Here is a 14,614-nt window from a genome sequence, read left to right as displayed (position 1 = left end):
AGAACCTCTTGTCGACCCCTATTCAATAGTCTGGGAATTCTGACATTGCCCTCACAGTATATATTTTCTTTAATGTCGTTTGCTGTTAGCAATATTAGCTTATTCCCAAGAGTTAGCAGCCTTCACTCAGTTAATACTAGGCAGAAATCAAATCTGCATGTGGAATGCACTTCCTTGACTCTTGTGCAGAAAGGAGTGCAGTATTCTGCTGCATCCATTTTCAATAAGCTACCACAAGAACTCAAAAATCTTAGCAGTAGCCCAAACGCTTTTAAGTCTAAACTGAAGAGTTTCCTCATGGCTCACTCCTCCTATTCTGTCGAGGAGCTCCTGGAAGAGCTAAAAAATTAAGCAAATTCCAGTGTTACATTCTTGATTTTCTTTATTTAAACTAATGACGTGTCGCCTGAATATATTTCTTATATTTCATTTTATCTGTTTCTACAACCGTGTTATAATTTCATATTGACTCGTTCCATGACCATGGAGACTTCTCCTTAATGTGGTCCCACGGAACAATAAATAAATAAAATGAACAATACGAGACTGGAATAGAAGGGAGAATCAATAGAAGTACTCAAAGTACCCTCTGCCACACACCATCAGGTGGCTTGCGGAGTACAGATGTAAATGTAGATGAAGAAACGACTCTCCAGGGCATGAATGGATGTGATCAAGACCACGAGATATAGCTACCAGCACTGCAGCCATTGGGCAAGGAGTGCTGTTCAATATGTCCTCCATGAATATACACGAATCCAACATGACCATCAGCCATCGAGCCGTCGGTGTAAACCACTTCATGGTCCCGGTACTGGTCAAGAAATGGGAGGAAGCAACAGCAGAGAGCTGCGAGGTTAAATGAATCCTTAGGACCATGTGAAAGGTCCAGGCGAAGCTTCGGCCTATGTGTACACCATGGAGGTGTATGTGAATGGACCTGGACTATAGGTGGTAAAGGCAAGGACTCCACTTCAGACAGAAGAGACTGGGTAAGAACTGCAATCGTAAGCCCTGAGCTGGGCCTCCAATGCGGGAGATGAACCGCCGTGGGTGGGAGAAGGAGACGGTAATTCGGATGCTCATGAGAACTATGAATGTGTGCAACATAACTGGCAAGCAGTTGTGCACGCCTAGCCTTCAATGAAGGGACCCTGGCCTCCACCAGGACGCTGATTGCTGGACTCGTTCTAAAAGCTACCGTTGGCAGTCAAACGCACTGGGTCCAGTAAACGCAATGCTGAGGGTGCCTCCCATAGTCAAGGCGGGATTGAACAAGGGCTCTGTGGAGCTGCAGCAGCGTAGAGCGATCTGCACCCCAGTTGGTGTTACTCAGGCAGCAGAGGGCATTGAGGTGCTGCCAGCACTTCCGCTTCAGCTGATGAAGATGAGGAAGCCACGTCAATCAGGCACTGAAAACCAGTCCTAAGAATCTGTGTGTCTCCACTTAAGTGAGTGGATCATCATTAACGTAAAGTTCTGTTTCCAGATGAATGGTACGATGCCGACAGAAGTGCATGGCACATGACTTCGGGGCTGTACACTGGTAGCTCTGTAGGTGCTGCTCAGCAACACCTGTACTGGAGGAGCAGTACAAAGTCATCTGCATACAGAGAAGGTGAGATGGACAGCCCGACAGCTGCTGCTAGACTGTTAATGGGCACTAAAAATAGAGATACACTCAATACAGAACCCTGCGGGACCCTATTCTCCTGGATATGGGGGGGAACTAGGGGAGGCACCAACTTGGACTCAGAAACTAAAGAGCTATAGGAAACTTTAGATAAAATCGGAGACCCCACTCACATAATGTGGCAAGGATATGATGTCACCATGTCGTATCGTAAGCTTTTCGTAAATTAAAAAAGATGGCAACCACATGTTGCCGTCTGGAAAAGGCTGTTTAGATGACAGACTCAAGGGAAACTAGATTATCAGTGATAGAGCAACACTGGCAGAAACCGCCCTGGCATGGAGCCAGCAGGCCACATGACACCAGTACCCAACACAACCACTGACTTACCATACATTCTAACAGTTTACAATGAACATTGGTGAGGCTGATGGGTCGATAGCTATCCACATAAAGCGGGTATTTGCTGGGTTTGAACACTGGAATGATGGTGCTCTCTTGCCATTGCAATGGAAAGATGCCATTGCACCAGATCTGGCTGAAGATGACGAGGAGATCTTGCTTGTAGTCAGACGAGAGATGTTTGATTATCTGACTGTGGATCCGATCTGGCCCAGGAGCTGTGTCGGGGCAATGTGCAAGGACAATGAGGAGCTCCCACTCTGTAAATGGAGCATTATAGGGTTCACTGTGATATTCAGTGAACAAGACGGCTTTCCTTTCCATCTGTCGTTTGAGGGTGCCAAATGCTGGGGGATAATTCTCTGACACAGAGGCTCGAGCATACTGCTCAGCAAAGTGCTTGGTAATTGCATTTGCGTTGGTAGATAACACGCCTTTGATGTTAATGCCAGTGACACCTGCTGGGGTCTGGCACCTACAAACATGTCTGATTTTCGTCCAGACTTGAGAAGGTGACGTATGGTACCCAATGGTCAACACGTACCTCTCCCAACACGTCTCTTTCCATCTTTTTATAAGCTGGTAAATGCAGGCACGGAGCCCTTTAAAAGCTATTAGGTGCTCTAGAGGAGGGTGCAGCTTATGTCTCTGTAGAGCTCACCGACGGTCTTTAGTGGCCTTGGCGATTTCCGGCGGCCACCAAAGTATTGACTTTCGCCAGGGGCACCTTAAAGAACAAGGGATCGTGTTTTCCGCCACAGAAACCATCGTTCTAGTGATCACTCAACTACCATGAGCCGTGGTAAAATTTGCTGTTTTGAAGAGCGTGCCACAGCGCGTAGTGTAAAGTAGTCGCTTTTCGTTTCTGGTGGTGGCGCTGCTGTGGCAATCACAGTGTGGTGTCTCCCTCTGGTGGGAAAGGGAAAAAGATGCCTGTTCACGTGTATTTAAGGGGCGCTATGAGCTCGGTAGCGGTCAGTCTGAGTCGGTTAGTCGAAGCGAGTCTGGGGGTAGTCTGTCAGTCTCGGCGAGTCGGTCAGTTGGTCAGCTGCATCAGTGTGGGGCAGTCAGTGTCTGTCAGTCATCCGGAGTGCTAGTATGTGTTAGGCCACCAGTCTGCTCGAGTTTGTTCAGGCAATGGACATTGGCGGTTGGATTGTTCGGTCTCTTCCTGGGGCAGGGATGTCGGGTAGCCTGAGGGCACGTTTCCTCTCTGCAGGGGTGGGTCCGACCGAGTGATCGCTTAGTCAATGTTGGTCTGCCATCTGGAGTGCCAGGATGTCTGTCGTTCGGATCGAACTTTAAGGCTGGTTGGATTGATCGGTTGGTCGGTCATGCACTGGGACACAAGATGCCTTGTCCGTCTTGGGCGTCGACGCATGCGAGGTCGCCACGTGGCAGCCAGTGGGCCGCGCCGTATAGCGAATAGTGGCTTCGCAGCCGACGTGAGAGCAACAGGAGTCAACTCACCACATCGGTCTGGTCGGCGCTAGCTGCAACGCCGTGAGACGGGAGATTGACACAGCTTCCTGCGTCCATTGAAGCGGCTGGCAGCGGACGGTTCGGGAGAGCGTTTTGGGGGTGCTGCGCTAGGTCTTTGCCAGACATCGCCGTTTATTAGAAGTTAAGTGATTGCTAATATGTTGTTTCATTTAATTGTTAAATTCTACTTGTGTTCTGGGTCAGTCTCTCGTCCCCAGCTTGCTCGTCTGTCTCTAGTTCGCATTTATTAGGCAGTTAGTGTCTGTCTGTCTGCCGTATGTTGATAGCTGCCTCTGTCATGTTTGTCGGATTCGGTGTTAACGAATTTATAGAATGAAGGTGTAAAGGCCGAATCCCTGAAATATGTTTTTATCTTGCCTCTCATCTTGCGAAGCAGTATATATGTAATGTAGAGCATGTTGTACATATTATGTAAGTCTGAATTTCATGGGTTTTATTTAACTAGTCATTTTTTATAAAGTTGCCACCCTTCCACCGTAAGAGTCCTTTTAAAAACAAATTGCACTTTCGGTGGCAAATAATTTCTTAGTGTGAGTGTTTGGACCATTTCCATCCCTCTTACAGGGTGCATAGTTAATGTGTTTGTGAGAGTTGTTAAATATTTTAGTTTAAAGTAATCTGGTGTGTTGCAGATTTGCACAAGTGTAGTCTCTCAAAAGTTGTTGCGAGCGGTCGTGACTACGGCCGTGTTGAAAGGGAGCGGCAAGCTTCTCGGCCCGAAGGCTCATACTGTCAATATTGTTCTTTCTGCCTCTAAATAAAATTGTAACTTGATGTTTTGAGGGGGCTTTTCTGCTTATAAATTTTTAATCTGTTTTGAAAAGACTTTTATGAATAAAATTCCCTTTTGTTAAAGGTAATTTCATTTTCATCAGTTACACCCTGGCAACTACTTCCATGCTCACCTAGTGTAATTAAATGTGTTAATGTTCTTGATGAATCACTAGTAAATAAAGTAAATTCTTTAAGAAAAGAAGTTGAAAGTAAAATCACGGTTCATACCACATCGATGGTACCATATGGGGGAGATCCAAAGGTGACAGCAGAGGTGAAAGCTTCCCAGTCTGCCTCGTTTAAAGCCCACCTTGGTAGACGTCCAGGGGAATGGTGCTTGGGGAGTGACAGAAAGATGGGAAAGTGGGCACTACCATATAAGTCATCATGGGCTCTCCAGTGGACAGATGGGAGAAGTCCTGGGCTGCAGAGCGATAAATCAATGGCCGAATAAGGGCCATGAGCCACACTGAAATGTGTGGGGGCCCCAGTATTTAAGAGGCAGAGGTTGAGTTGAGACAGGAAAGTTTCGACATCTCTACCTCGGCCAGTAAGCACAGTGTCACTCCACAATGGGTTATGGGTGTTAAAATCTCCCAAAAGTAGGAAACGTTTAGGGAGTTGATGAATCAGTGCAGCCAATGCGTTCATAGATACTGCACCACCTGGAGGAAGATAAACGTTGCAGACTGTTATTTCCTGTGTCATCCTTATCCTGACAGCCACAGCTTCAAGAGGGGTTTGAAGGAGCACAGGTTCACTGCATACTGAGTTCAGGACATAGACATAAACTCCACATGACACTATTATGGTTGCTACAGTTCTTGTTATGTCCCCTACAGCCGTGGAGGGCAGGGGTTCCATATCGCCGGGAACCAGGTTTCCTGGAGGGCAATGCAGAAAGCACGTGTAAAGCTTAAGAGATGCTTTAGCTCAGCCAGGAGGTGGAAAAAGCCGCAGCAGTTACACTGGAGGATGATGATATTGTGAGTCTGGGAAGGCATGAAGCATGCAAGGAGGCAGGTTACACCTCAGGGTCACTTGCTGCCGCCGATTGAGTATTTGTATCCATTCCTATTGTGGATGAGCCATCAGTGAGATCCTGGCCCTCAGGGGATGCTAAGATCTCCACCTCATCCTCAGGAGCAGAACTTGTAGGGAGCGGTGGTGTTGGGGCAACCGGAGGGTCCTTTTCCTAGGCAGACTTCTTTGTTTGCTTCTCTTTATGCACTTGCTGGGAGGACTTCTCCAAAGTAGCTTCAGGCACAGAGGAAGACTGTGAAGCTCTTCGTCCAGCAGCTTTTGGCTCGCCCAAATTACCAACACTTAAAGCACCATAGAGGAAGGGACGTACGGTTTAACACCACAGCGGTACACCATAACCTTGACCTTTTCAGGCAATGAATCACCCTCAAAGGCCAAGATGAAGGGACCAGTAGCAACCCTGTTGTCGTTGGGTCCCCTGTAAATGTGCCAGATGAAATGAACACCCCGCCGTTCTCAATTGATGCAGAGCTCATTGTCAGATTGCAATGGGAGGTCATAATGGAAAATAATCCCCTGGACCATGTTGAGGTTTTTATGGGGTGTGGTGGAAACAGGAATATCACCCAATCGGTCACGAGATAGTACCGTCCTGTATTGGTCTGGGGATACTGTCTGAATCATGACTGTACCACTTCTTGGACAGCACTGTCACTTCCCCAAACTTATCCTCAACATGTTCAACAATAACTTGAGGCTTTGTAGGTAGAAAGGAGTCCCCGTCCATTCTGCTACAGACTAAATACCAAGGTGAATATGGCTCTCTTCTTTCTGTAGCCCTATGTTCCTCCCATAGTGTAGCGAGGGAGGGAAACGATTTAGGGTCATACCTGTCACCACTGTACTCAATCTTGCCCTTCTTCGAAACTGCTGGTGCCGTATGGTCGCCAGTAAGTCATTTCGGGTCATCTGCCCTGATGCCTCATATTCAGATCCGGGCCTCTCCCCACGGGTGCCACCACCCAGCCACAGTAAAGGCCCTTGCTGGCAGTCCTGATGCCCCAGAAAGACAAGCATCTACTCCTTGGCATACGTGGGGAGTTTACAGCTCAGACATCAGCAGTTCGATCCCTGTGTTGGCAGGGGGCTACCACCAAATGGGTACATGACGGCCCCACCACAACGGACTGGCTACCGTGTTGGATGTTGGGTGCAGAGAAATCCAATATTGTCATGGGGGCAAAAGAACACAGGAGAGAAAACGGAAGAAGATGACATACCCCAGAAAGTTTCCTCGCCCAGATAGTTTAATTGCAGGTGGAGATGCAGAGCCATGACAAGAGGTTCAGGAGATTGAATCTCAGGGCACTATGGACAACTCATGCACCACGTAAGGTGTCCTTCCCCATATGGCCTGCACTTCTGTAGAATTTGGAAAGTGACAGGTCAAACCGTAAAATGGGACCTTAACTTAAGGCCAAAAAGCGAGATTTCTTTTAGTTGCCTCTTACGACAGGCAGAGATACCTCGGGCCTATTCTAACCCCCGGACCCGCAGGGGGGGGGGGGGGGGGGGGGGCACAGATGGGAGTGGCATTGCATAGGGAGGACGTGTGACCGAACCTGAAGTGACAGGGGAGATGGAATGGATGATTTGATGTCGCATCTGCATACCATCACCCTAACTTTCTCAGACAGAGTATCCCCCCCTCAAAGGCTATGGTGAATGCGCCTCTGGATATGCCAGATGAAATGAACACCACATCGTTCAGATGAACCCTAAGTTAATCATCAAATTGGAGGAGGAAGTCCCTATGGAAAATTACATCTTGTGTCATATCAGTAAGACTTGTGAGGAGCAATATTCACTGGAATGTCTCCTGAATGGTTGCACGTGTGGAGCAAGGCGAATTGGATGGCAGAAGAAGGGAGCCATATCTCATCTTGTTTAAGGGCTCAACTTCACTGGAATTGTCCTTAATGTGCAAAAAGCTTGGGGACCTATGCACACCACACACATACCCACCGAAGAGTTGTTAGGCCTCTGGGAAGAGAGGGGGAGGGGGGGGGGGGGGAGATAGGGACAAAGTCATACACACAATTAGTGGCATCATTATACACATGCCTCTCAAAGATACAAAGACTCAGCAGGTTACCATGGTGCTTGTCCACCAATCATTTTTTGTCACATACTGTGTTCTACACACAACATTAATACTAATTACATTATTTCTATTCACATCAACATTTGGAGCTTTCACATTTAGTTTACTAAAATTCAAACACTTGTAATGTCGAATATTGTACATCTATAGTGAAATTGTGTTTTATGGAATTATGAGATGAAAAGATATACTCACTGATGGCAAAGGAGATCCTGATCTTCGATGTAGTTTCAGTTTCTGCTTTACAAGATATTCTTTAAAGGGTTCCTGGAGTTTGGGACCGATGTAAGGAACATATGCTAACATGCTTACTGCTTTCTCCACCAGTGTTTCATTAAATGCAATTATCACAAACATCTTCTGAATGTGCATTTTTATCACAGCCTTCCCAATCAGTGTAGCACCAAAGAATGTCCAAAAAGGAACTAAGAAATGCCCACAGGTTATTCCAGCTAAGTCAAATAATGGATTTGGTATCTGAAAAGTGTAGAACAAATAAGGTTTCACAGAAAAATACCAAATGATGCAACAATAAAACTATCAATCTGCCTGAATACTTACTGATGCACATGCTAAGATCCCAAGAAATCCAACCTTCTCAACCATCCTTTCAATGAACAGCTTTGCAGCATCAAGAGTCGTCTGCAATTCAAAACATTCGTGAACACTAGAAAATAAGAGAGAAGAGAGGAGGGGGAGGGGGGGGGGGGGGGGAGAGAGAGAGAGAGAGAGAGAGAGAGAGAGAGAGAGAGAGAGAGAGAGACTGACTTCAGTAAAGAAAATGTATGTTTGTCATGACAGCATTAAGCTTTTCACTGCTCAAATGTAAGTGCTCCAAGAGAAAACATTTGCTGTTAGCAATGTGTGCATCTACGATCATAAATTTCCAATTATTTTTTGTACGGATGCATTCTTTCAAATTTTCTCTCTTCTCAAAGTTATTCACTGAAGTCAAATGTTGAGCCACAATGAAAATATTAATTGCTACACTATCTGAACAACTTTTAGCAATAGGCTGTACCACTTCCTCTGCTAATACATCTTGAGGTTTAATGTTTAAGTTTTCCTGAACAGTAAAATTTCCTTCAAAACAAAAGCATCCGATATTTCTCCATCCATCAGGTCATCATAGTGTATCCACCAAATGACATAACTTTCAATGGCATAAGTTATGTGAGAAATATTTACGAATACAGAAAGCAAAACATTTAAAGTACTATCTGTATAGAAATGAAACCCAACTCATTTGAAAAGTGATAAGTGTTTGCTGGAACCTGAAAATTATGATTTGGGGCTGCAGAAATACAAGTATAGCAAAAGGTAATAGAGTTAGCATGTTGATTAAGTAGCAACAGTTAACGACAAACCCGAAGACAGGAAAGAAACAGGAACAAAGTACGCGAAATTTGAAGTATGTGGTAGTTTAATGTAAAAAGCTATTTTAAACAAAAATATATGTTACTCATTAAATATCAGTTTACATCACACGAAGTTACAACAAAACTTCAAAATATGTGTGGGTGTTTTTATTGTTTCAGAAAGTTGTAAACTCTGAAGAAAATTGTTGTCAAGTCCATCAAAATCTGAATGGAATATAGAGTTAGTATGGAAAATCTAATAAGCACCCTACCATCCGCTGTGGATCATTCTTCTTGCGCTGCAATTCTTCAAATTCATTTAAATCATCCTCATCATCAGGATCATAGCCAGAAAGTCTAGCTGCACGTGCCATGAAGTACGGAGGCAGCTCACCTAGGGCTGTGCCCGCACCCCACATCATTGCCTCCAATCGCACCTTTGCCATGATATTCAAGATGCTGGCCTTCCACTGTTGGTCTGGGTGATCACTGCATATGATTCTGTGCAAGAATGATATTTATTTTGGTATGCTCAAATAATATGTAACATTCCAGAATAATATACATATATTGCCTCTAAAAACACAATATTTTCTCGAATCATTCAATCTTTCATTTACACTAGGTGATATTACACATATTTTACATTATTGTAGTATAGTTTTACTTCAAAACATATTAATATGACAACATGTGTACATAAAATTAATTAAATGATTCTCCGCCCACTTGGAATGCTTATAACAGATTGAAAAGTTCATGAGCCTGTGATTTGATGCGGCACATGAGTAACAAATATGATTATGGGATTATAATCTATTCGTAAGCAGGCAGCAAAGTGAAAAACAGATACATCAGTTTCCTGCATGCTCTGTGAATCACACATGGGAAAACAGGCTATAATTTGAAGTGCATCAGTAGGTCCACAGGAAACAAATTTTGTGTGTGAAAATGTGGCTTCAGTTTGGCCATTTACTTAACTAGACTTTAAAAAATCTAAATCCCCAATAAAATTTGATAAATCCAACCACATAGAGATACCATGTATTCAGAAATTATTACGATTTCAATTTCTTTTTGAATCTCTCATTACCTACCAGTATCTTAAATTTACATATATAAGGTGGTCAAATATTGTTATGCTTACATACTCTGGCCCTTTCTGTGAAAGAGTAAGCTTAACTTGTGGATAACTGAAGCTATGTTTGTTTCCAGTGTTATAATTGTGAATGTTACAGTCATTTTCAAATTGTGCCAGTTTCTTCACAATGAACTTCATAAGAGAATAAATGTACTGTGAGGCTGCTGATAGTAAGCTTATTCTTTTTTGAACAGTTGGCTGCATGAAGTTCAGAGAACGGAAATCAAATATTACCCTTACAGCACATTTCTTTGCAACGACTACCTTTTGTCCGAGTGTGGAACTGCGCCAGAAAATTATTTCATAGGACATCAATGAAAAAAAGTATGCAATGTAAGCTAATTTTGTAACATTTTCAACAGCAAAATCAGCAATTAAGTGTTTGAGGAAGATCTAATCCGTGACTTCCGATTCTAGTTCTTATCAATATGAACACCTAGGAATTTTGAACAACTGGTTTTACACAGTCAACCCCCCACCTGCTTCTGTATCGTTATTGATGTGATGTATCTTGCCTTGTAAAGAACAGATTCTTTTAAAGTGATAGATCTTTTACCAATAATCAATCAATAATCTTTTGAATGTATCATTTATAGCTCTTACTTTTGTTGCAGCACTGTTGGGTTTGATTATGATGCTTGCATTATCAGCAGAGAGCACTATTTCTGCTTTATAAGCTTAATATGGAGAATAGTTTATACAACTGTTTCAAAAATACTTTTACAAACTATGGGAACAGGTTTGTTACAGTAAAACAAGAAAAACATTCTGATAAATGTATGTCCGAAAATCCTCAGTTTTCGAGTTATTAATGGAAATTGACATTCAACAGCTTTGCAGGTACAGCCTGAACCCTTCATTATCTCTGTACCCTCTGTGCCCCTAGGGTGTTGTATTACCAGACAGACTTGTTTACATTTATCATTCATCTGCCTTCAATGTATTCATTGCATACATGTACTGCACATAGTGAGTTAACTGAAAGTGCTCCACTCAAATGTGGCAGGATATTCATTTTGTAAGGTAATGGACACGAGGCAACATGGCTGCATCAGATAGTGTTTCCAGACTGAAGACAGTAAAGTCACTTGACTTACGGCATTGTGTTTTGTCGTGTTGCCAAGACAGGATCCGGAGCATCACAGGCTACTGACCGAGGAAGCTTGCTGTTACACCTAACCATGAAGAGCAATTTCTATCAGCTCTCTAGAACAAGCCAGAGATCAGTTCAAGACAAATGACATGAGGGATACTTCATAAGCAACCTGTGTATCCATATCATCTTCAATGAGCAGAGGGCCTTACGCCTACCAGTCATCCACATTGGGAGAACCCTTGCCAATGGTTTGCTGCACAACCTATCAGTTCATTGAAACTTATTGGCAGACTGAAACTGTGTTCCGGACTGAGACTCTAACTCGGAACCTTTACCTTTCGTGGGCAAGTGCTTTTGTACGAAGTTGAAGCAGTACTAAATACATTCTTTAATTCATATGGATGTTTTAGTCCTTTGTATTTCCTTTTCAAAATATCATTATGACTACTTACTCATCAGGATAAGGTGGCTCTGGGAAGTTCAAGCTGCCACATTCATAGGCTGCAAGGGTAACAGACGCAATGTGCGGGCCGAGGTAGAGCAGGAATGTATGCAGGCCTGTGCCAAGGCCTACAGAAGACAAGACTCCCAGCCCCACCCAGTACAGGCACCATACCATCTTTGACCGCAGCACCTGTACATACTGATGAAATCCACAATAAGCACAGAGGAAATTCAAATATATATAATTGCTTCACAAGGCAAAATGTTTAGCTGACCCAAGAGACACACATCAAAGTAACTGATGCCACAGTTCTGCCTTTTGGAACCATTTGAACTATTACTTCTTTCCTCAGGGAGGAGAGAGGGATACACTGAAGAAATTTAAAAAGTAAGGCCCACACACTCTAACTTTAGTATGAGAGGGACCTACCTACATGTTGTCAGTTAAAATTTAATTTCCTACCATTTACATTTTCTCACAATTTATACCTATACATCCTTAGTACAAGTGGATCCTTCTTATCATGTCGTTAGTGTCCTGCCCTTCTTTTTGACGTTCTCCAAGCCATCTCCCCCTTTCTCTGAGGAAGGAACTAATAGGTCCAAAAGCTAGAACTGTGTAAACATTTCACCTTCTGAAAGTAAGCGATCACCAGAAATTCTGTCCTTCATTGAAGCATATAATATAAAACTAAAAGGTCAGACAGACAGCCATTATTCCATCACAAGTTACTGAAATGTCTAACTTTTCAAGAGTAGTTACCTGAGGCCAATTATGCCACCCATCTATACTCGCATCACATCACGTCACCATTGAATACAATACTTAACGCAGTGCTCATTTGTATTTGAATTCTAGCATCACAACATCCCTGCACACCAATATCTTCTTATTGCACGCATAACCAAAATATTAACTCTACATATGGTTTTACTACAAGCAGACAAATGAAAAGCTGTAATGTTTATTATCTCAAAGTAATCTCAATAATTACTGAGACATTAATTTAACAAAGCAAGCAAAATATTTTTTCCTTCCGTAAGTCCTTTGACCACATGCGTGAATACTTACCACATCCAATCACACAAATCTTGATGTAGTGGAAAATAATGTGCACGAATGTGTTTCTTTAGATAATACAAGGAAAGATATGGACCTAAAGGAGAATGTTTAAACATTTTTCAGAGAAATATAAGAATTAGTCCCCATATTGTTTTCAAAATGTGAAGTAGAATGAAATCAAACAATGGAAAATCCAGGATGGAATAATGACAATATTATGGAAAGGATAAATTGCTACTCACCATATAGTATAGGCACAGAGTTACAACAGGCACAACAAAAAGACTGCTAACAAACAAGCTTTCGGACAAAAGGCCTTCTAAATCAACTCCAACACACACGACCACTGTGTCTGGCATCTGGCCTCGGCAGCCAAAAACTGTGATCAAATAGAGGGTCCACCATACAGTGGGAAGACATATGCTGAAAATGCAAGCGGCAAAAGTACCTTAGGGGTGGTGGGACGTACAGCTCCATACCACACCTGTAGCACATAACCTTGACCACCTCTATCTCCTTCAAAAGCCATAATTATGGTGGGTATCAGTGCGGTTGTCTTCTATACACATCGAACAAAATGAACGCCACGTCGCTCCAGATTAGGCCAGAGTTTCTCATCAGCTCGCAGGATGAGGTCCCTATGAAAAATCACTCCCAGGACTATATTCAGAGACTGGTGGAGGCTAATAACCACTGGGATATCGCAAAGATTATCACAAGCACGAAGAACTGCAAATTGGGTGGCAGAAGGAGCTTTGACCAACAGAGAACCCGACCGTATCTTAATGAGAGATTTCTCTTCACCAAACTTGTCCTCCATATTCTCAAAAAATATGAAGCAACATTCAATGATCAGTTATCATTCAAAAAGATTGCCATTTGAAAACAGCCAGATTTTTGCAGCTTGACACACTTCATGCACCAAGCATTTATCCTGATACCACCTACTTTGATCAGGGGCTCTCCCAAGGACACCACCCAGCCACAGCAAAGACCACCAGGCACGGCGGCTGTTGCCAGGAATTCCGATGCTCCAGCAAGACAAGCAACCACTCCTTGGTTTACATGGGGGATTGAAAAGTTCATGGATCAGTAGTGTGATCCCTGTGTTGTCAGGGGCTTAGCCAGATGTGTGCATAACAGCCCCACCACACTGATTGGCTACACACGCTGGTGACTTAATGAGGTCGAGAGGGGCTACAGCAGGGAAGGAAAAGGGGAAGAAAGGGGCGAGAAGAATCCACGTCATAGCGCTAGGGAGGGCGGGAGTTCTTCCCCAAATGGCTCACACTAAAAACACAAAATGTAGAAGTAGTGGTCAAACCTGAAGCTGTGACCTCAACTCCAAAAGGGATGAAAGAGAACAGGCAGAAGGAGCAAAATTGCAAGAAATGCAGGGAAATAGGTAGATAATAAGGTTGACATAAATCAGACCAAGAGGGGAAAGGAGGGGTAGCAAGGAAGGAGTGAAGATTGGGAGGGGGGGGGGCATGATGAAGGAAATGCAGCCAGGGCAGGAAGAATGGGCGGCAATAGCTCGGGGCCCCACTTGCGGCATGCACGAACTCACGAAAGAAACACAAGTCCCCTGGGTGGCTGTTTATATTGTACAGGGTTGGCTAAACATATTCAGATTTGCAAGATAAAAAGGATTCAGAACAAGAAAAGTACACCTTATGCAAAACTGAAGGATTTATTTAAACTGCCTGCATCTGACATTAGAACCAGAAATACTGACAGTCATGGAAATACAGTACAGTAGGCAAAACTTTTGCTAATTACTAAAAAATAACATGCCATGAACTAGCCAATTATGCATTAAGATTTTATAGACACCATCACTAGTTACTTAGTGCAGAGTAACAATTCCTATTAAAACAATTATCTGACGCATAATAAAGAAACAAAAAATTCAATTTTCACCATAGGTTCTCTGATAAGTATGAATATCAATGTTTCTAAGTCAGCAGACTTGAGACATCAGCAAACAAGTGAGTAATGGTATGGATATTTACTGCCTTTGAGGCACTCGTCTTCAGAGCTTGTTTTGCA

General features: G+C 43.3%; 1 protein-coding gene across 4 annotated transcripts in view; it reads right to left on the bottom strand.

Moving 5' to 3' along the window:
- LOC126100195 (vacuole membrane protein 1-like) overlaps positions 1-14,614 on the bottom strand; it is a 99,538-nt gene that overhangs the window by 13,521 nt on the left and 71,403 nt on the right. For all 4 annotated transcript variants that reach the window (XM_049910757.1, XM_049910754.1, XM_049910756.1 and 1 more), the window contains 4 exons: positions 11,508-11,698; positions 9,091-9,319; positions 8,022-8,102; positions 7,656-7,937 (listed from right to left, as the gene is read on the bottom strand). In XM_049910757.1, the coding sequence (XP_049766714.1) occupies positions 7,656-7,937; positions 8,022-8,102; positions 9,091-9,319; positions 11,508-11,698 (783 nt within the window). The remainder of the gene's footprint in view (positions 1-7,655; positions 7,938-8,021; positions 8,103-9,090; positions 9,320-11,507; positions 11,699-14,614) is intronic.

This window comes from Schistocerca cancellata, chromosome 9 (genome assembly GCF_023864275.1).
Source record: "Schistocerca cancellata isolate TAMUIC-IGC-003103 chromosome 9, iqSchCanc2.1, whole genome shotgun sequence".
Classification (NCBI taxonomy): Eukaryota; Metazoa; Arthropoda; class Insecta; order Orthoptera; family Acrididae; genus Schistocerca; species Schistocerca cancellata.
The sequence above is the reverse complement of the archived record's forward strand: the minus strand, read 5'-3'. Positions and strand labels throughout refer to the sequence as shown.